General features: G+C 36.1%; 1 protein-coding gene across 2 annotated transcripts in view; it reads left to right on the forward strand.

Annotated features, from left to right (window-relative positions):
• LOC149802887 (short-chain dehydrogenase/reductase family 42E member 1-like) overlaps window positions 1-21,600 on the forward strand; it is a 126,684-nt gene that overhangs the window by 4,185 nt on the left and 100,899 nt on the right. Inside the window, exons 2-4 of one of the 2 annotated variants that reach the window (XM_089952357.1) lie at window positions 1,969-1,998; window positions 7,555-7,740; window positions 11,153-11,248. In XM_089952357.1, the coding sequence (XP_089808483.1) occupies window positions 1,993-1,998; window positions 7,555-7,740; window positions 11,153-11,248 (288 nt within the window). In that variant the 5' untranslated portion in view covers window positions 1,969-1,992. The remainder of the gene's footprint in view (window positions 1-1,968; window positions 1,999-7,554; window positions 7,741-11,152; window positions 11,249-21,600) is intronic. The other variant, XM_089952358.1, reaches the window with a different exon arrangement.

The raw sequence follows: 21,600 nt of genomic DNA on the forward strand, positions 1-21,600 counted from the left end.
CTTAGCCAGGATCATGGTTTGAGTTTTTATGTTGTAGCGAAATGTATTCATGAAGCCATAGTAACTAGGCCCAGTTTTGATATCAATTACGCTGACAAACAAACTTGTGCACATTCACAGACGTATTTTGATAGCTGATTGACCATTAACCTTTCCAGAGTGAGTTACCAACCATCATTGCCCGATTTCCACACGTTATCCCTTGATAATAAAAACATACAAACTTGTGTTTCAAAGTTTTAACAATATTTATGTAAATAGCAATTTTAGCTTTAAGAACAGAATTGGTGATCTGGATATTTTAACTGTCTATTTCGTCATAAAATTGGTTTGAAACTTTGAACCAGGGAGCCCCAAGTGGCCAAGTGGTCTAAAGCGCTTTCAATTACGGATCACTGCCATCTCACGTCCGTCTGCGTGTGTTCGAGCCTCAGATTCGGCTAATGTGGGTATGTGAGAAAGCTTGCCAGTAGCTTCTCGTGGGTTGGTGGTTCTTTCTGGGGTTTTCCCGGGTTCTTTCTCCACTATTAATACTGGCCACCATGTATAGCCTGTCGTGTGCTGAAAAATGGCATTTAACCTTACAACAGCAACAACAACATGAGAGCTAATGCACATTTCTTCAGATCATACATTTTGTCCTAATTTCTTCGTTGCCAATAAAATATTATCATAACTATATATAGACATGACACTGAAGCATTAAAGTCAGTATGTAAATGAATTAAACCCATCTTTCCACCCGAATCAACATAGCCAATATATGAGTGCATCTTTTTTTAGAAAGAAGGGTTTTCTTAATGCAACCACTCACTTTTTAGCTTCATTACAACAGTCCATTGGTGTGATTGCAGGCATTGGTTAAATAGTATTTGTTTTGCTGCTTTTTTTCATATTTTTACATACATAAGTGAAGTCAGAAAACAACTTTGACCTTACAAAGTGGTACTTCCCAGGCTCAGCGATGTTCGTCATTATTTCCTCATGACAGGTTTATGTATGGTTTCAAACTGGTTTTATGAAGCAAATAATGTACACATGGCAGTTAAAATATTGATTTCATCAATTCTATTCTTAAATCACAAATTTACATACTTTTGTTTTGAAACTCATATTTGTATGTTTTTATCGTCAAAGGATAATTGTGGAAATTGAGCAGTGATAGTTGCTAGCTTACTCCGGAAAGGGTTGATGGTCAATCAGCTATCTTAACACATACCTGTGAATGTGCACAAGTTTGTCAGTGCAGTTCACATCAACCCCAGCCTTTTGATGGCTTGATGTCTATATTTTGCCATGAGCTACAAGACGGCACTGAATCATACTAGGTTAAAGCAAGAGAGCATCTCAGAATCTAACGTCAATAAAATATACCTCCATAAAATCACAGGGTGAAGTCATTTTTGTTTTCCTAACAGAAGAAAGCAAAGGTTACATTTTTTAGGAGACTTAGTTGCCCACTTCACCTGGTAGCATAACCCCTGGAGAAAAGAGAATACAAGATTTAGGAATGGTATGACAGGGACATGGCTGAAAGTAATAATCAAATTGTTTACAAGACAGTCACTTTACAGATTCATGGACACTTGAGTCACATGACAAAAACAGACAGAATATTTTTGAATCCGTGAAAGTAGCATTTAGGTGTGTTATATTGATGGAACATTCCATGTAGCTGAATCATTAGAAATGACAGTTGCACTGTGTGTGATTCTGTGTTTATTTTCAATTTGCCAGACATCAGATTTTATATGAAATGTACTGTACAGGTCATATCAAAGTTACAAACAGCCTCAATTTTCCTTATCTGTGGAAATTCACAACTTTAAAGATGTATTTCATTATATTTGGAAAAAATTATTGTTTGACGCAGCACAGAAAAAAGTGCACTGGCCCCGGTACAAAACATTTCCATTCTATCATGCAGGCATTATTGTCGTTGTACATGGGAATACTTCTTTTTTGCAGAGCACCCTGTTAGGCACATTCAAAATGTCAGTAAGTAAACATATTACAGGTGTGCTTGCTTCTCCTAGGCTGTGCATATTACATATTGCTTCACCATCTACAGTGGTATTTTAGGACAGTAAATTATGTTTTTATTAGGTTTACCTATTGTCATGGAAAATGCTTTACTTGATCACATATACAAAGTACTTTGCATCTTGACAATTGCACTTCTTGTGACTTAGTGGTATGGGACCCACACCATTCTTCAGGATAGTTTAACAAACAGATAGTAATATTCAGTATGAAAGAGGCACAGTCTAAGGACAGAAATCAAGTGCACCTGACCTAATCATCCTGATACGTAAAAGCTGGCTTGCATACTGCATGCATCGTGTGCCTGTGCTTAAGAAATTATTCAGCATTGCACTATTTATTATTTTTGTTTCATCATTGTGGCCAGAACTTGTTAAATTGTTTGCTTCTCTATTACATGCTAGTTTGCCCTTTTTATAAATATTGATCATGTACATTGAAATGACATTGATGAAAATGGGGTTGATTATGCATTCAATTTATTGGTGTCTACTGACAGAATGTGATTTATTTTTTTTATACAGCTTTTACTTGTTTATAAGTTGGATCTAACTGCCAACAACAGAGACCCTGATCTACAATCACAGTGCACATCCAGGTCTATGTTCTACTGATTACACTTAACAAACTGCACAGACCCAGATCTGCCGGCACATTATGTACCAGCAGATCTGGACCTGTGCAGTTTGCAGTCAGAGTCGTCTTATAAGCAAATATATATGTTCTACTATTGTTAATGCAGTTTGCAACTGGACCCAACATATAAGCAGGTATATATGTTAAGTTTAGTAGTCTTTAATATAAATAATTTAGAGGAAAAGCAACTATATTTTATCAAGATTTTATTTTTCTGTTAAGATCTTCAAAATAGAATGTACATGTTGGAAAGGTAATATCAGGTAGTTTTAGTTGATTCCCACTAAACATGTTGGAAAGGTAATATCAGGTAGTTTTAGTTGATTCCCACTAAACATTGGTTAAACTAGTGCATGGCAACAGATTTATATTTTTTAAAAAAATAATGTATACATTTTTAAGATTGCAGTGATTTTGGAGACTAGATTTTTCTGTCTCTAAATTTTTTTAAATGGTTGTTTCATGCTCTTATTAATGTTATTAGAACTTTATTATTCATATGGCTAACACCTTGTACCTGTACCGTTGTTCTACACGAGTCAGCGAACTGTTGAATGTGATCAGCAGGAAAATTGTCATCACTGCGTATGTAAGATTGAATAGACATTATTTTTTGACTCTTTATTAAATAGAAAAAACAAAATCTTTTAAGGTGTAAGCAAGCATATTTACAAGTGAAAGCTTTTCAAAACCAAGGCAGTTATTGGATTGGCAATTTTATATTTGATTTTCTGCCCTCAGCTTGTTGAAAATAGACTGACCAACTAGCTGTTACAGGACCAGAAAATAATTCTTTATTAGTTCTGAACTCTTGAACTGATTTACAGCTTGGTCTACGTTATTGCTTCAGAGTCGGACCAAGATGGAATTAAAATAGTTAAAACAGATATTGCCCAAAAATGTACTCAATCCACAGGAAACCTTTGGCACATGTTTCTCTTTAATACCTCAGGCAATGCTATTATTGAAATAATTGTTTTAAAGCATTTTTATAAAACTATTGGTCAGTTTTTTTTGTCGAAACTAATTTGGCTTAAGATTATATATCTTCATTCACCATTTTATATAAAAAAAATGACATTAAAATAAAAGAATGCTGTAAAACCAGTAATAAGCATATTTTGTGGATCTTTGTACATGTACTGTACTTTTCATGTGATAAATATTTTAGCATTTCATAAAATTTTGAACAAAATGTACTTTTGTAATAGTTTCAGTCCAGTCTAGGTATCCATTGCAAATTATATTTCATATAAATTTTCCCCAAAATTTAAATAAACTGAAAATAAAATTTAAGTATTGCTCAAATCAGATTAGAAAACTGATTTTGCTTGTAAAATATCCCTGATTGATATATTTTCAAGTAAAGTTTATGTTGAGTTAACTATTATTCTGATTTGATTTGAGAAGAAAAAACCTAAGTCTATAATGATCAATTTTTGTTTTTAATATGGGGTCTATGTACACTCATCTGACTAAGGAAGGGGGTGAGGTCAGTTAAGTAATCCCTCCTTTCCATTAATGGCACCATGGATGCTCATACCTTCTTATCAGAGCAAACCTATATCTTCTCATGTGAAGCCAAACAAAAGGAGGGGCCCAGTCCTCTCACACCAGATGATAAAAGATGGACAAGAAGCACTTTTGTCTCCCCCAGATGTCTGCAAGTAAGGGCATCACTCGCTACAAGCAGGACGTTGTAATGCCTATAGGAGGGACAAGCTATATTTTCCTGAATAGCCTGTTAGTAGGAGCGGATCCAACACTCCCTGTGAGTATTTGCTCTGAATAGCCTTTTAGTAGGAGTGGTCCCACCACTCCCTGTGAGTATTTGCTCTGAATAGCCAGTTAGTAGGAGTGGTCCCACTACTCCCTGTGAGTATTTGCTGGATGAAGATACACATATTCCCCAGTCTCCTTATCAGAGAGACACTGTGTTAGGAAGACCTTTCTCCATGACATCCTTTCAGTTTTGCCAGACTCTGCAATTTTGCTGAGAAACCAGCTGAAATTGTCTCTCCTCCTCTCTCTCTCTGGATCTTCCTTTTCCTACCATCTGTTGTTATAGGCAGAGGTTCAGGAGAAAGGAAGAGTCTACCACCCACATTTGATGGACCTGGGCTCTCCTTCCAGTCCAGACACTGGAGATACTGAAACTTAAAACTTGTACTCTGGTAATGATAGCTGTGCATACCATTTTTTCTTTGGCAGCCTCCTTTAATTGTCTGAAGAAGGAATCTTTGTATTCAGCTGCAGCACTTGCTGGAGGCAATTACCAAAACTTGCTCTTTACATATGTAAGGTCTCGAGGTTGTTTTAAAAGGATACAGTCTGTACAGGCAAGGAAGCACACCAATTCAAGCCAGGGACTGAAACCATCCCATGACACGAGTCCCTCTTCCCGGGATGCCAGTGTGGTTTGGTTGGGAAATAATGTAAGATAATGGGTCCTATCTGTACTGTTTTAAGGATTTTGCATCTGTTACCCTCATCTGTTTTACAGAATTTTAATATCTTTACATTGTATATTTTATGTTGTACATAATTATAGTGGGCCTCAGATGACAATGTGGTCTTTACAGATCACTGGCATTTCACCATATGGGTTTAATTCTCATGCTCAGACAATAAGGGCATGTGAGAAAGCTTGTGTGTAGCTTCTTGTAGGACAGTGAATCTTGCCAGGGCTTTTCCAGGTTTTTCCTCCAGATATTCTGGCTGCCATGTATAGCCTATCATGTGCTGAAAACTGGCATTAAACCCATAACAACAATAAAAATAACTTGATTATACATTTTTTGGAAGGGTTTCTGCATTATGCATTAAGGGATTATACATTTTTTTGGAAGGGTTTCTACATTATGCATTAAGGGATTATACATTTTTTTGGAAGGGTTTAATATTGAAAAGTTTAGTGAATTTCATTTTTACATATTTGGACAGAACATTGATTTGGTAACTATTTATACTAAAGTGTCTTTAAAAAAAACTTCTACATACATACATAAATAGTGAAGGTCAGATATAGTTTCTGCCCCCCTCCATTTCGCAAGGACCCCCATTCTTTGTAAGTAAGTTCAGAGGTGTAAACCCTTCAATAGAAGGGTGCATTAGAGATGGTAGGAATCAACCAATCTCTAGCTTGGAGACTCCTCCCAGATTTTCCTGGTTTCCAAAAAAAAGTTTTGATTTATGGTTGACCTCTTCTCACTAATCATGTTTTTTCAAGAGGAACCGTTCTAGATGGAGACTATACTTCAATCAGAAACCTATAATGCTTGGTAACTGGGAAGTCTCCATTGACCTTCAGGGTGCATACTGATACTGGCACCTTCCAGTTTTTCCTCCTGACAGGAAATAGCTTAAGTTCTACCCAGAATCCTGGCTCATTTGGTGGTCCTCTTCAGATCAAGATCTCGTAGGTCGGTCTACAGATATCCTACCTTGGGACCTCCGACTATGTGGCAGGCTTGGATTGCCATGGAGGACTGCACTTGTGGCAAACTGGAAGCTGCACAAGGATGCACACTTAGCCCAGATTGCTTTGAGGTATGAATGTCATGACCTGTTGAGTTGGTGGGCCAATCTAGACCAGCTGCAGGATGAAGACCCAATGCACACCCCTAAAGCCCACTCCTATCTGTACATGGAAATGTCTGATTTGTGATGAGGCTTTCACTAATTGGGTATTACTTCTGAGCTTGTTGTCCTGGGATAAAGCTCTCCTTCACATTTGTAAATGAATGTTTTATTTTCAGCCCATCATGGGTGTGTCAACCAAATAAGGATTCATTATGTGTTTCTCTCTGACAACAACACATTGGTAGTAGTGTTTGAAATAATCTGGTAAGAAAATATTCTTGTAGACAGTCTCCCATAAGAGGTAAGTAGTCTTAATGGAATGGTTGCTGCACCAATCGGTTGCAGAATCCCTGTTCATAGAGGGAGGAGGGAGACATTTGGTGGACTTGTTCACAATGAGACTGAACAACAAGCTCTCCTTTTTGGTCTCCCAAGTCGCATAACAGATGGCTTGGGCAGTCAACGCCTTCAGTCTGATTTTGAATTGTTGTCTATTTATGTCTTCCCACCTTTTAGAATGGTTCATGCTTGGTTGATCTCAAGTGATCTGTCTACCAGGCCAAGTTTTTATTCAAGGCTGCCAACCAGGTTGTCCTTATTATTATGAGGCCATATCAGTCCCCTTATTTAGAGGGACCTTTCATGGGAATTAAGCACATGAAGTGGATGCTATTTCTACTTTATATGCATGTGTTAACCAATTGGGATTGCAGGATGTTATGAGAACCCTGTTTTGTTGGTTTCACTCTACCTTCTGCTCCATTTACCTTTGACCTTCAGTGCACCAGAGTGCAGTGTTGTTGTTGTAGGGTTTAACGCCATTTTTCAGCACACGATAGGCTATACATAGCGGCCAGTATTAATGGTGGAAGAAGAACCCGGGAAAACCCCCGAAAGAACCACCGACCCACTAGAAGTAAATAGCAGTTACAGGAACCGAAAGATGAAAGATGTACTCACTTGACTTGAGACAGATTCAGAATGTCTGGCTCATCAAGTTAATTGGATTGGATGAGTGTTAATTCAGGGCTTACCAGTTAGATTAATGAATACTATGTCGAAAGTTGATACTTTCTATCAGAACTTTGAAACTGATCCATTAGTATTGCAGTCTTGCATGTTCTGGTCATAATAGTCCTCATATAGTATACAGTTATGCTTAACATAACAGTCCTCAGACAGAGTACAGTAATGCTTATAGTCCTGATGTAACAGTCCTCATACAGTGTGCAGTAATGTTTATGAAATTCACGTGGACGAATCAGTCATCTACTTATTTTGACTCTGCTACAGGAGGAGGGGATGGTTAAGTTACGCAGTATGAAGGAGGTGGGAATCCAGACGCATCTCATTACAGGAGGTGGAGGTTATGTGGGATTCTGGCTGGGAAAGACTTTGGTGAAGAAGGGTCATCATGTTTTATTGATTGATTTGAGACCACCAATCTGGACTTTACACAAAGATATGGAGTTTATCCAGGTAATGAGACAAGTATTCATAAGCACAATTTAGTCTCACCTTATAATGAGATGGTGAAACAAACACAGCACTTTCTTTGCTTTTTCTTAAAATCAAATATATGTGAGCAGTTTGATCTTGAAAAAGTTAGCTAGATGTGTAATGGCACATAATACAAATTTTAATAGTAAACGTCTGATTTGGTAAAAATTTTAGGAAGTAGGGTTTGTGATAAAATAACATTAACAGTATTTTATTTAACACATTTGATTGCTAATTTGGTTTATTACATGTAAAATAGTAGGTTAATTACAATTTTAAATTTTGACCACCCACCCTGTAAGGAAAACACAACTGGGTTTAAGTAAAGACAAGCAGAGTTACTGTTCTTAGCATGACAGCATTGATGCCATTCTATTACCAGTTTATCACTACCTATCTCAATCAGCATTAATAGCTCCCTTATTCGTGGCCGTTTATTATCCATATACTTATTCTATTTAGATCATACTCATCAAGTTATTTTACTATCTTAAATTGCAATGTGCTCAAGAAAGACAGATAAAATAAATACCAGATGTAGCAAGTACAATAGCACAGAGATGTGGCAGGTACATTAATACAAAGATATGGTTAGTATAATAACACAGAGATGTGGCAATTAGAATAATACAAAGATGTGGCAAGTACATTAACACAGAGATGTGGCAAGTACAGTAACACAGAGATATTGCAATTAGAATAATACAAAGATGTAACAAGTATACTAACACAGATATGTGGCAGGTACATTAATACAAAGATATGGTTAGTACAATAACACAGAGATGTGGCAATTAGAATAATACAAAGATGTGGCAAGTACATTAGCACACAGATGTGGCAAGTACATTAATACAAAGATGAGGCAAGTACAGTAACACAGAGCTGTGGCAAGTACATCAATACAATGATTTGGCAGGTACAATAACACAGATGTGGCAAGTACATTAATACAAAGATGAGGCAAGTACATTAATAAAAAGATGAGGCAAGTACAATAACACAGATGTGGCAAGTACATTAATACAAAGATGAGGCAAGTACATTAATACAAAGATGAGGCAAGTACATTAATACAAAGATGAGGCAAGTACAATAACACAGATGTGGCAAGTACATTATTACAAAGATGTGGCAAGTATAATAACACAGAGATTTGCTTTATTGTCAAAAGTTCTTTAATTCTAGGAGATTAGTTGCTTGTCATTTACACTGTATGTTTATTGTTTTCATCCGAGAATGACAAGCTAAGAATATAATAATTGTATTGCTCTGTCTAATGAAAACACTAGAAGTTTGTCCAAAACATTGCATCTGTCAGTTTGTTCAGTTTACATCTAGGTAACTAATCTCACTTTTTGGTTTCATAATAGTATAGAAATGTGCAAAATGAAATGTCTTTGTTAATGAGCAAAGTTTCTATTTTTAATCTTACAATCATTTTCATTTTCTTATCCCTATGCTTAATTGTTTGTTCATTCATATATTCCTTAGATATCCAGTTTGTCAAATTTCATGTATCTCATACCAGTTCTATTCATTCATATGTTTCTTTTTTAAATTCATAATAATTTTAAAGGATGACATGAAATTGCAGATTGAAAACATTAGGACATTGATTTCAGTTTAAATTAAATTTGAGAAAAAAAAATTGATTTATCTATTTGTTAGTCAAACCTGCACACACATAGCAATAATTAAATCATAAGTGGAAATGAATCCCAATGCTTTCGGATAATCAGCGACTAACTTGTAATCATAAGTGGAAAAAAATCCCAGTGCTTTTGGATAATCAGCAACTAACTTGTAATCATAAGTGGAAATGAATCCCAGTGCTTTTGGATAATCAGCAACTAACTTGAAATCATAAGTGGAAATGAATCCCAGTGCTTTTGGATAATCAGCGACTAACTTGTGATCATGAGTGGAAATCAATCCCAGTGCTTTTGGATATCAGTGACTAACTTGTAATTGTAAGTGGAAATCAATCCCAGTGCTTTTGGATAATCAGCAACTAACTTGTAATCATAAGTGGAAATCAATCCAAGTGCTTTTGGATAATCAGCGACTAACTTGTAAGTGGAAATCAATCCCAGTGCTTTTGGATAATCAGCAACTAACTTGTAATCATAAGTGGAAATCAATCCCATTGCTTTTGGATATCAGTGACTAACTTGTAATTGTAAGTGGAAATCAATCCAAGTGCTTTTGGATAATCAGTAACTAACTTGTAATCATAAGTGTAAATCAATCCCAGTGCTTTTGGATAATCAGCGACTAACTTGTAATTGTAAGTGGAAATCAATCCAAGTGCTTTTGGATAATCAGCAACTAACTTGTAATTGTAAGTGGAAATCAGTCCCAGTGCTTTTGGATAATCAGCAACTAACTTGTAATCATAAGTGGAAATCAATCCAAGTGCTTTGGGATAATCAGTAACTAACTTGTAAGTGGAAATCAATCCCAGTGCTTTTGGATAATCAGCAACTAACTTGTAATCATAAGTGGAAATGAATCCCAGTGCTTTGGGATAATCAGTGACTAACTTGTAACCATAAGCAGCTATGTGATGTTTTTAATTGTATTGCCAGAGTAACAGTAGTCGGTACTTTGCAATCAAATCTATGCCGAGTTGACTTATTTAGCACATATTTCATGACATTAAAATAGTATAAATCATAGAGTATGACTTGGGAAGGATTAGTTGTTTCCATCCGTTAAGTTAAAATTAACAAACTAATACCATATATACTCAGGTATAAGTCATTTCCAACTGCAAACAACATATACTCTTATGTGCCATTGGATAAATGGCCAGCAGTTCAGAGTATATGCTTTACTGGTTACTCTTAACAAACTGCATAGACCTGTATCTGCCAGTACATTATACCTTAGCAAATCTGGGTCTTTGCAGTTGGATTCAACTTAATAAGCAAGTAGATATGGTAGTAATCTTGTTGACTAGGTTTTCAGATGCTGTAAAAAGTAAAGGTTAGTCATCAGACTTCTAATAATCAGAAAATAAACATTTGTTGTGAAATGTAAAAAAAAATGGCTGGTCAAATTTTCGTATCAAGACAAAATTATTAAATTGTCATGGTAATCGATGTATAACATGTACTGTATGGCTAGAACAAAAGGATTATCAGACACAAATTGGTTTTTACTAAAAGTTAACAGAAAAAGATTATTCTATTTTGAGGAGGGGATGTATGTATTCATAAATTTCAACTTTATTTTCTGAGGAATTGTATGACCAAAATGTTTACAAGGAATGGAAGTGTTAAATTGAATCCATTTTGTGATAGATTTGCAGCAAAAGGAGGTACTACACAAAATGGGGAATCTAGTTTGATTTTAAATACATTAAAGTTATCTGCCCTGCTTGCAGGTTGACATCACAGATTATTCAGCCCTGGAAGAGGTTTTTGCTGGTGTTGACTGTGTGTATCACATGGCTTCCTACGGCATGTCAGGGAGAGAACAGGTTGGTGCTTCTTTCATTCTTTTTTGTGAGGAGATGGGGGACAGTGTTCTAAAGTAGTAGGTCTTTTGGCCTTCATATAATGCCCATGCAACTGTAAACAGAATAGTCTCAGATTTGACATTGCACAATATGCTGGCAGGTATGGGTCTCTGCACTGTCTGTTCTAAATATGATTTCATGCAAACGACATTAAACTTATAATGGCAGAGTTTGCATTAGACATACATGATACAAAACTTCATTCATGCTTTCTGTTGAGTCAGCAGAAAGATTGAATTGGTATTGTACATGGCATAAGAATACATTGAGGCCACCAGGCAGAGACAACATGTGCCATATATAACTAATTCATTCCATTCAGATCACAAATGCAGTTTTGTATTTATTGCATATCCCTCGGTTAATCTTTACAACTATTTTTACCTATAAAGTATGAACAGACAAAACAAGCAGGGTGTATCAAAGTATGATTCTGTTCGTCTTCAAATATTGGCACAAAGATGTCACTAAAAACACCTAAATGGTTTTAGTCTCTGCGTGTGATGTGGAAATGTAAATTGAACATTGTTTGAAAAGCCAGATCAGTTATGTAAATTGCATGGTTATCTAAGACAGGTAAGTAGATTATAGAGGCAGAAATATTGTATTTAATTTTTATAAAAAGAGCACCATGTTAATGTTAACTGTTTGACGCAAATGTTTAATGATGTAATTGCCATTTTAATGATACCATTAATAACTTTGTAGAAACTTAGTAGTTGCTGTATGCTGTTTTACGAGTATATTCTGGAACATCCTGTTGGTATGGGTATTGTGGTGCATTTCTACTGAACTAGTCTTTACGGTATTTCCAAAAATAGTATAAAAATAAAATCTCTTATTCAGCCTTTATTTATTTCATTTGAATGTTTTTTTTCTTTCAATGCTTATTGTTCTAAAACCCCAATAATATTTTGCAAGATGTGTCTGCCAAGAAAATCATTGAACTGCATGCTATATTCTACCAGTTGCTTAGCAACAACTCATAATAGAGGAAATATAATCTAGAGTTTTGCATGATCTGCAGAATATAAAGGCAAAAAGGATTGCTCAAACTTCCTTAAGAAAGATTCCAGTATAACAAATGACCTTGTCATTTGTTGGGACTGACATTCAGATTTAAAGTTCACAGATTGGATGATGTACTTGACTGTCTGCATTAACGATAGTTCATTCTTGTCATTGGTAGCCCGAGTTGAGAAGATGCAAATTAAACAGGAGCCTATGCAATGTAAATCAGTTTTACCCACATGTAAAAAAAAAGTACATTAGTTCTAATCACTTCAAAACTGACTGCATTGGGCACCTTTTACATGGGTTTCAATAATTTTACCTTTATTAATGCAAGCAATATGCCTTCAGTTTCTCTTTGAAAAGTCAAGACACTTGTAATACCTGTCGGCTCCGAGATGTAGAATAAGCCTGATGCTCTCACCTGTCAGAGGCAGCTAATGGTGACTTAATGGTTAGCTTGCCAGATTTGAGACCAAAAGGGCAAGGTTAGCTGCCATAGTGTGTTCCTAGTTAAGACACTGCTTGTGTTTTTGTGCCATAAAACACTAAGCCTAACAAATGAAATTTTAATGTAAATTTTGTGGCACCAGGTAGCAGTGCCTAGAAATTTACCACATTCCTGGCAGAAAGAATATTTTGGCAGACATTCTGTCAAGAAGAGGAAAGATTGTTGTTGTAAGGTTCAATTCCATTTTTCAGCACACGATAGGCTATACATGGTGGCCAGTATTAATGGTAGAGGAAAACCCCGGAAAGAACCACTGACCCACAGGAAGCTACTGGTAAGCTTTCTCACATACCCACATTGGCTGAATCCGAGACTCGAACTCATGCAGACAGAAAGAGGAAAGATAGTCCCCAAGGAATGGTCTCAACACCAAACTGTAGCAGACTTCCTGTTCCATCTTTGGGGGACTCTGTCACAAGGCTAAACAACAAGCTACCCTTTTACATTTCCTCAGTCCCCCCTGACCGATCGGCCTGGGTTGTGGTGGAGTATTCAGACAAGGTGGCTAGTTGTGCATCATTCAGTCCAGGAGATGAGCCATGTTTTCGGTCTTTTATGCCAAACAGAATTTTGTGATTGGTGCTGTAGAAAACATGTCCATCCTAACTCTCTCTCAGTGAGTGCATTGGCTGATTTTCTTAACTTCATTTTTACAGAGAAAACATGCACAGTTTCTACTTTGAAGGGCTGTATTGCTGCCCTATCTACCACTCTTAAATTTTTGAAGGCCTAGCCATTAGAATGAACTCTAACTGAGCTGTAAAGGCCAGTGTCTTGCTCACTGTTGCATAAAGGGAATCTGTCTTGTGGTCTCTTAATTGGCCCCCTTATGAACCTTTGGGTACAGCTTTCTTTAATGACCTTGCCCTCAAGACTGTCATCTTGCTGTCCTCAGCATCTGTGAGATGAAAGAGCACACTTCAAGCCCTATTCATAGACCAAGGCTGTATAAGGTTCAGTGGAAACTGAGTCATTTTTTTCTTCTTTGCCAACCAGGTTTTTAGCAAAAAAAGCCAGCTTCCATCAGTCACTGCTCTCAGCTGTATTTGTGTTGGGATGATCAAGATAAACTTTTAAGTCTAGTTAGGGCTTCACATTTTTTTTTTTGCAGCCTCAGAAGAGAAAAGAAAGGATGAAGATGTCTTTTCCTCCATATTAAGGGCTCAACTGATATTTCTGCTTCCACCATTCAAAATGGAATGCTACAAATAAGACAAGCGTTTACCAGTCCCTTAACATTAGAGACCTTACATTCAGTAAAATATTCAAACCATTGAGGTTCAAGCCACTGATATCTTATGGTCCAGTCAAATTTGTTCATGTCTAAAAGATAGGATGAAAATCATGTTTTGGCATTCTCACATAACCTTCTCCTCCTTTTACCTTTGCCCAGTAGCTGACCAAAACAAAGGGATATTTTCCTCAGGTCCAATAGTTGTTGTGCAAAAAATGTCCCATTCAGACACCATCTGGCAGTAGTCTGTGACTTTTGAATGATGATGAGTATTCCTTTGTATTTATTTTTCATTTGCCAGATGTGGGATCCTCAGTCTCTCACCAAACTGATAAATTCATTTATGCAATAGCATCAAGTATGTATTACTGATATTAAAATGTGGTTTGGGTGGGTGGGTGGTAAAACTAATTTTAACGATGAAATACCTACCTGTAGCCAGATTTCCTCCTCCCACCCTGCACAGATGCCCTACTAATTTAGGCTGCGTTCTTAAATTTACTAATTACTCCTAACAAACTGCACAGACCAAGATTTGCCAGCACATTATATAATGACAGATCTGGGGCTGTCCAGTTTGCAGTTAGATTAAACTTATAAACAAGCATATATCATACAGTGTAGAACCCTGTACAGTATATTAGTATTTATAAGTTCATTAACCTTTTAAATTCATTCAGTAATAACAATAATAATCTCTTTATTTTAAGATGGTGACTATTATTTATACAGAACCAGTCTACCTTGGGGTCCTCTTTTACATGCAGTAATTACAAAAAATAACCTGAACACTGCACATACAGAAACACTTAACACAACACACTTGCACCTGTGTCTAATATGACAAAGCAGGGAAACTGAAACCTGTGAGCGTTCCACCAGCTGTATATGTCTTCTCATGGCAACAGAGGGCTGGCCAGATACAATTCAAGCATGGTGTCATCCACATGGGTTGTTTTATTGACATTACGGACATTATTGTCAAAGGCAACAGAAAACAAATAACAGGGAGACAATGACGTTGATGGTCCAGTGGTGTTTGTTTCAGTTTTTCTTTTTTTGGTCAGGGGTTCCTCCTGCTTGCATTCTGCTCATAGCCATTCTTTGGATCTGGTCACAAGTAATTCTTCGCTGAATATGCTATGCATGAAACATGGATCTAAGATGGTGACCAAGACATGCTTCTTGTTGCTGGTAACGTTAGCATCAGCAAAGCATGTGTTTAGTGGTGTCAACATATCATGGCGAATTGTCTGAATACCTTGACTCGCTTCATGCTCTTGAGCCAGCACCATTCAGAGCATTTTCAGCATAGGAAGAATGGTCGATACTGATGTTTGGCTATCACTTACTTCCTTGGCAATGTCCTCAAATGGGCCTAACATGTCCACAATATTGTTAATCAAGACCCACTGTTGGGATGTTAGGCTAGGCAGGTCATAGAGAGTAGCGTAAGCCCCCAAGACTTGTTTTTGTTCATATAACGAAACCAACATATTGTATGTAGAATTCCTGCCGTGTCTGGACATACTGGATTCCAAAGTTATCCTGCTGCTGTACGAGCTGCTGTTGTGCCAGGATGGAGTGTGGGAACTTGCTGACTATGGATTGTTAGATCGCCAAAACATCTTTGACAGCTTGTTGCAACAGAATGCCATCACTGACAACGAGCTGTAGCATGTGTGCAAAACAGCTGATGATGTCAATTTCAGCCAGATGCATTGCTTTAACTATGTTTGCACCTTAGTCATGCAGAAGGACATGGATATGAGTTTTGGGAATGTTGTATTCCTTGCATAATTTGTCCAGTTTGCATGCCAAATATTCTCCTGTGTGTGATTCATCAAGAGGCATTGCTGCTAAAATCACCTGTTTCCACTGAAATTCTTCCATCAGCCAGTGTACTGTAAGACTCAACAAGGCTACACCGATGGACAGGTCTGGCTACACATCAGAGGTCAGATTGGGCAGAAACTATATCACGCACCTTGCTTTGTATCACCTTATGCAAACCATGTATCAAAGATGTGGAAAAGTACTTCCGACTTGGAAATTATCTGCTAATGTGTATGCTGGAAGTTACACAGCCACACAAGGCCTGATTGGCTGGTTGGCTGCTGTGATTTGGGTGACTGCATGAATAGTATTGATAATTTGTTGTGTGCAGACAATCAGCGGTAGTTTACAGCAAGTGTGTTAAAAAGTATTTACTTTTAAGAATATATTCTTTCAGTTAACTCCCAAATCAAATGTTTATTCCTTAATTTCCACTATTTAATTCTGATTTAAAATTCAAGCCATGTCAAGATGAATGTTATGATTAAATTTATATTTTGGAAATTTGTTTACATCAGCACTGATTATTTCTGCTGATACTAATTATACCGATTGTTATCATAATTGGCCCAATTATGAGTATGGCTGATTAATGGGTACAGCTTCAGTCTATACTGCACATACAGAAACATGTACATAACATGCACTTTTACCTGTGTCTGCACTGTACATACAGACACAATTACATAATGCACTTTTGCCTGTATCTTTACTGCACATACAGAAACACTACACAGCACACTTTCACCTGACATGTGTCTACACTGTACATACAGAAACACATAGAGTACACCTACACCTGTATCTGTACTGCACATACAGAAACATGTACAACACACATGTTCACCTATGGCTACATTGCACATACAAAAACACGTACATGACATGCATTTTCATCTGTATCTATGCACATGAATTTATAATAATGTACAAAAATAAGCATGTGACAGCTTATGTACAAATTTATATCGAAATGTCAGTAGAAATTGGTGGACACTGAATGTATTACATGTATATTCATCCAGGTAATCATTCATTCATGAAAGGATTGTACAGTTTGAGTATGTTTAATTTCCTTTGGAAATTTATTCTATACATGGGCACATGAATAATGAAGCTTCTTTTAAACAGTTCTTTTTTTCAATTTTGGCAGTTTGTAGCTATTTAAAATAGTGAACCTCAGATTCGGAGTACAACTATTGCACTGCTCTGATTGATTACAAAGATGATGTAGGATGTTTTATTTTCATGTTTGTCAATTCTGAGAAATATAGACTTGTTTGGATAGAATTTTTCAGCTGCTCTATTATTTACAGAATGTTAAATGGAGTTTTTTTTTAGGTTTATATTGGTAGAGTCCCCAATAACATTGTGCATCGGTCCAAAAATATCTTAACAAAACTTGAGGAGTACAAAATGGGGTGTTTTAAAGAAATTTGGATTTTCTTTAGTAGCCAGAGAAGTTAACATTTCTAATTGTTGTCATGTTTGTTCCACAGTTAACTGTCCACTTGTACTGAAGTACTCGCTTGTAAGTCGAGTCAGACTGCAAAAAATTAGGATCCTGATCTTCCTTGTGCGCCTAATAATCTATGTTGTTTCACTGTTCACTCCTAACAAACTGCACAGATCCAGATGTACTGGCTCATTATGTGAATGCATATTTGGGTCTTTGCAATTTTGAAGTTGGACTCAACTTAAAAGTGAGTATATATGGTACACCAAATAGAATGATCCACCACTTTTGAGTCCAAACCCTTCTGCACAGAAAAATAGAATGATCCACCACTTTTGAGTCCAAACCCTTCTGCACAGAAAAATAGAATGATCCACCACTTTTGAGTCCATCCCTTATGCACAAAAAAATAGGCCTTGTAAAGGGGGGACTGCTCTTGAAGAAATTTAATTGTAGTGTTGGGTAAGAAATATTTGATTAGGTGAGGGCATTTTTCTTAAGAGGGAAGTTAGTGCATTTGTAATTTTTAAGTAAGTGTGTCAGGCAGATTGAAAAGATCATCAATATAAATTTTATTTTACCTGTACAGAGGTCGTCAAATGAGCAGTTTTGCTTGTCATATATTTCTCAAGACACAGATGTATCATTATTTTGAGAACCAGTATTATATAAATGAATAATGAACACTAAAACTTTCTTGAATAACCATTTATTTTGGAATAACCATAGGTAGTTTAAAAGCTATTTTTGAGATATTATTAAATAATAAGTAAATCAATTTTTAAACATGTATGTCTGTTTTTTAATATCTAATTATGCATAGAATGTAAGGACAATATGATGAAATGATACCTCTTTATTTAGCATTATATTTTGTATATTGTACAGTAGTTCTTTTAAATATCTCAGTATAGGTCACCAGTTGTAAGCCTTCTACAGAACCTAGTAATTTCATTGGGAACTCTTTTTCACAGTAAACTGAATTATGAGTTCATTTACCCAAGCCTCTAATAATTATATTCATTGATTTGTGAAAACCATCATACAACGTGACCAGTCTATTGTAAATCCCTTCATGTAAAATGGACCAGTCCACAGGTGAGAGCTCTAGCATGACCTTGGTTGACCTACTTTCACCCTATCTATCAGGTCATAGACACATTCTTTCCTCAGTAGGTCACTCAGTGACCAGTCTACCCTAATTAGGTTATTTCTTCATTGATCAAACTCCAGAATGTTAACCTTTTCTTGCACTTTTGGCCCAGAAGCCATTGGCTTCTGGCTAGTGTCACTGACTTTGTGCTTCAGAGTCAATATACCAGTAGAAGAATTACTAAATGTCAGGTAAAGATAAAATGAGTTTATCAGGAAAATGTTCAAATTCTGCAACAACAATTAACAACAACGACGCTACTGATAATGATAAGTTAGGTTTCATATACATTATACTGACTTTAACAGAATAGACAGAACTGTGCCAATTGTGTATTCTTGGTTTGATTTTGTATGTGATTAATATATATATATTGACTACTCCAGTAGCCTAGTGGTTAAAACCTTGGATGCAGGAGGTCATGGGTTCGAATGCCAACCAAGTCATACCAAAGACATAAAAATGGTACTAAAATTCATTGCTAGGCACTCATCATTAAAAGGTTAGTGTTTTGACTGGTCGGCCTGGTGTCAGGATAATGTGACTGGATGGGACATCATGCTACATGTCTGCAGCATGATGCCCCAGTGCTAGACATAACTATAAACTGCCACACTGCAGACATATTAGTGATATGACTGAATAATTGTTAAAGTTATGTTCAAAAATCCAAATCAATGCTTTCTCATAATTTCTGTCAGTACTGAGTATTTTGAAGGAGAATAAGTTAAATAGTTGGCATTCATAGAAGTGTTATACCAATGCCTCCGAAGTGGGAGTACATACAGGTATACTTGGCTAAGATGGAAATTTGGTAGTAGGTTGATAGCCACATATCTGGATCTAGTTTATCAATGTTATCAAGTTTTCTTGCTGCATGTGAAAAGACTTAAACTAAGATGCACATATTGACAGATCTTGATTATTTGTATGAGTTATTGCCCTTTTCAACTTGGAAATGGGTGCAGTGTATGATAGAATTTTGTGAGACCAACTACTCTTGTTTATATTGGATTGATGTGCCATTTGGTACACAGTATGGTCATCATTATTAGATAACAGTATGGTCATCATTATTAGATAACAGTATGGTCATCATTATTAGATAAGCATGTTGACCTTGTCATTACTTGGCACTGTTATGTTCATTGTTTGACTTTTTAAACACATCTCCTTCATGTGGTATGGTGTGGTGCATGAGACAAAGGGGTATATTTATGTGAGAAAATTACAGGCTATTGTTCTCTGGGTATTTTTTTCTTAGATTCTCTTTGCTTTTTTGACTAAATTAATTACTTCATGTCTTTTTGTAGTAATTTCTCTCATTTACATGGCAATTGAAATCAGCTGAATGATTTTTTTTTTTTTTTGTCTTGGATTTTGGGGCTGTTGAAGCAAACAGTTTGCAATATTCCAATCCATACTACTAAAATATCATGCAATGATTTGATTGCAAGTATCATTATATCCCTGTCTCACATCAAGTGCATTCTGTTATGGTGCTGCCCATGAATCCATCTGACAATCTGTACATCTGTCAGTCTTAAAATCTGTTAAGATTTGCCTGTCGGGATGAAATTTGTAATGAAGAGATTTTCATAAAAAATGCCAAAGTACTATCATGAATAGATATTGTATTGTAGTCATACCCCAGTATTAAGGTCAGGGTCATGGCAAGGGCAGACATAATTATGTGACTTGTATACCTTGAGTCTAGCACAACTTACATATCATCAAATAAAATATTATTATTATTATTATTATTATTATTATTACTCAACCTCAAGGTAAAGGTCACTGTTTTATTTGTATGCTTGTCTGAAATATAATTTTGTTGCCGTAGAATACATGTTAATGAAACATGTAGCTGATTATATGTCATGTATAGACAATGTGTTGCATACCACAGCCATGCTTCCTGCCTTAAGTTCAAGATCATGGTGAGGGAAAATCTATTTCTGCCTTTTTTTATATTTCTTTGTTCAAAGTATAACTTTTGAACCACTGACTATGGTCTAAGGATATTATGGTGCATTATATGGGTACAGACAACTAATTCTGTACCATAATGATATTGTAACTAATTCATGAAAGTGTTTTGCAATGATTTTCCACTTTTGTGATGAGAGTGGCAAAACAAACTTACATCTTATGCACAATCTTTCTGTGAGTAGACTTTTAAAATGATGAAAAGGACGTGCTCTTTGGATCATTTTTGAGAAAAAATACCCTATTAACGGTCAGTCTCTGTTAACCATCAGGGCATGGTACATCAAAATATTAAAAACAGGTACTTGTACATATGTTGATATCATGGTTTTTTTATGGTTCGGTCTATTGTATAATATTTTTAATATACAAGTTCTATTATCAGTCCATTCTCATATCCATCATGGTTTCGGTCCCGCACCCTGATGGATAATCGAAGTTACACTGTATCAACATTTCACCCGGACGAATCACCCCTCTTATATATAGGGGTATCTGTGATAAAAATGAAATTTGTTTTCAAACCTACTGTCATTTCCCCCAAAATATTGCATTTGAAGTTATGGTAATTATTTTCAATCACTAAGCAACAATCATTCTCTTAAATAGGGTACTGAATATTTTTACCACATATAGACTAGTTCCATAAGTCTGAGAATAATTATTTGTATATGGCTGTATGTACAAAGTAAGATGATGTGTCACATGCCAAGGTCAAGTCCCCTGCCTCAAGGTGAATGTTACAGTGAAGAATGATGTAGGCCTGACTTGTTTCCATTTCCAGAGTGTAAAATTTGAACTACTGAAGATATTTTAATGAAGTTTTAACCAATTGTATATCATGACTAGACAATTTGTTACATAGCCATACTAATGGGGCTCCAGGTGGTCTACGGTGTTCATCTTTACAGATCACTGACATCTCATCTGTGTCCATGTTGGTATCAAGTTCTGGTCTCTGCTAACATGCGTATGCGGGAAAGCTTGCCAATAGCTAAAATGTTATCTGAATTATTATTTAATTAAAGCATGTTTATGTCAGGGGCCTGTCCATTGAGACCTTCCAGCTTTGCAGTGTATACAACAATATGTGACTGTACATTGAAGCCTTCTAGCTATGCAG

Source organism: Sinohyriopsis cumingii, chromosome 3 (assembly GCF_028554795.1).
Source record: "Sinohyriopsis cumingii isolate HCF-2022 chromosome 3, ASM2855479v2, whole genome shotgun sequence".
Classification (NCBI taxonomy): domain Eukaryota; kingdom Metazoa; phylum Mollusca; class Bivalvia; order Unionida; family Unionidae; genus Sinohyriopsis; species Sinohyriopsis cumingii.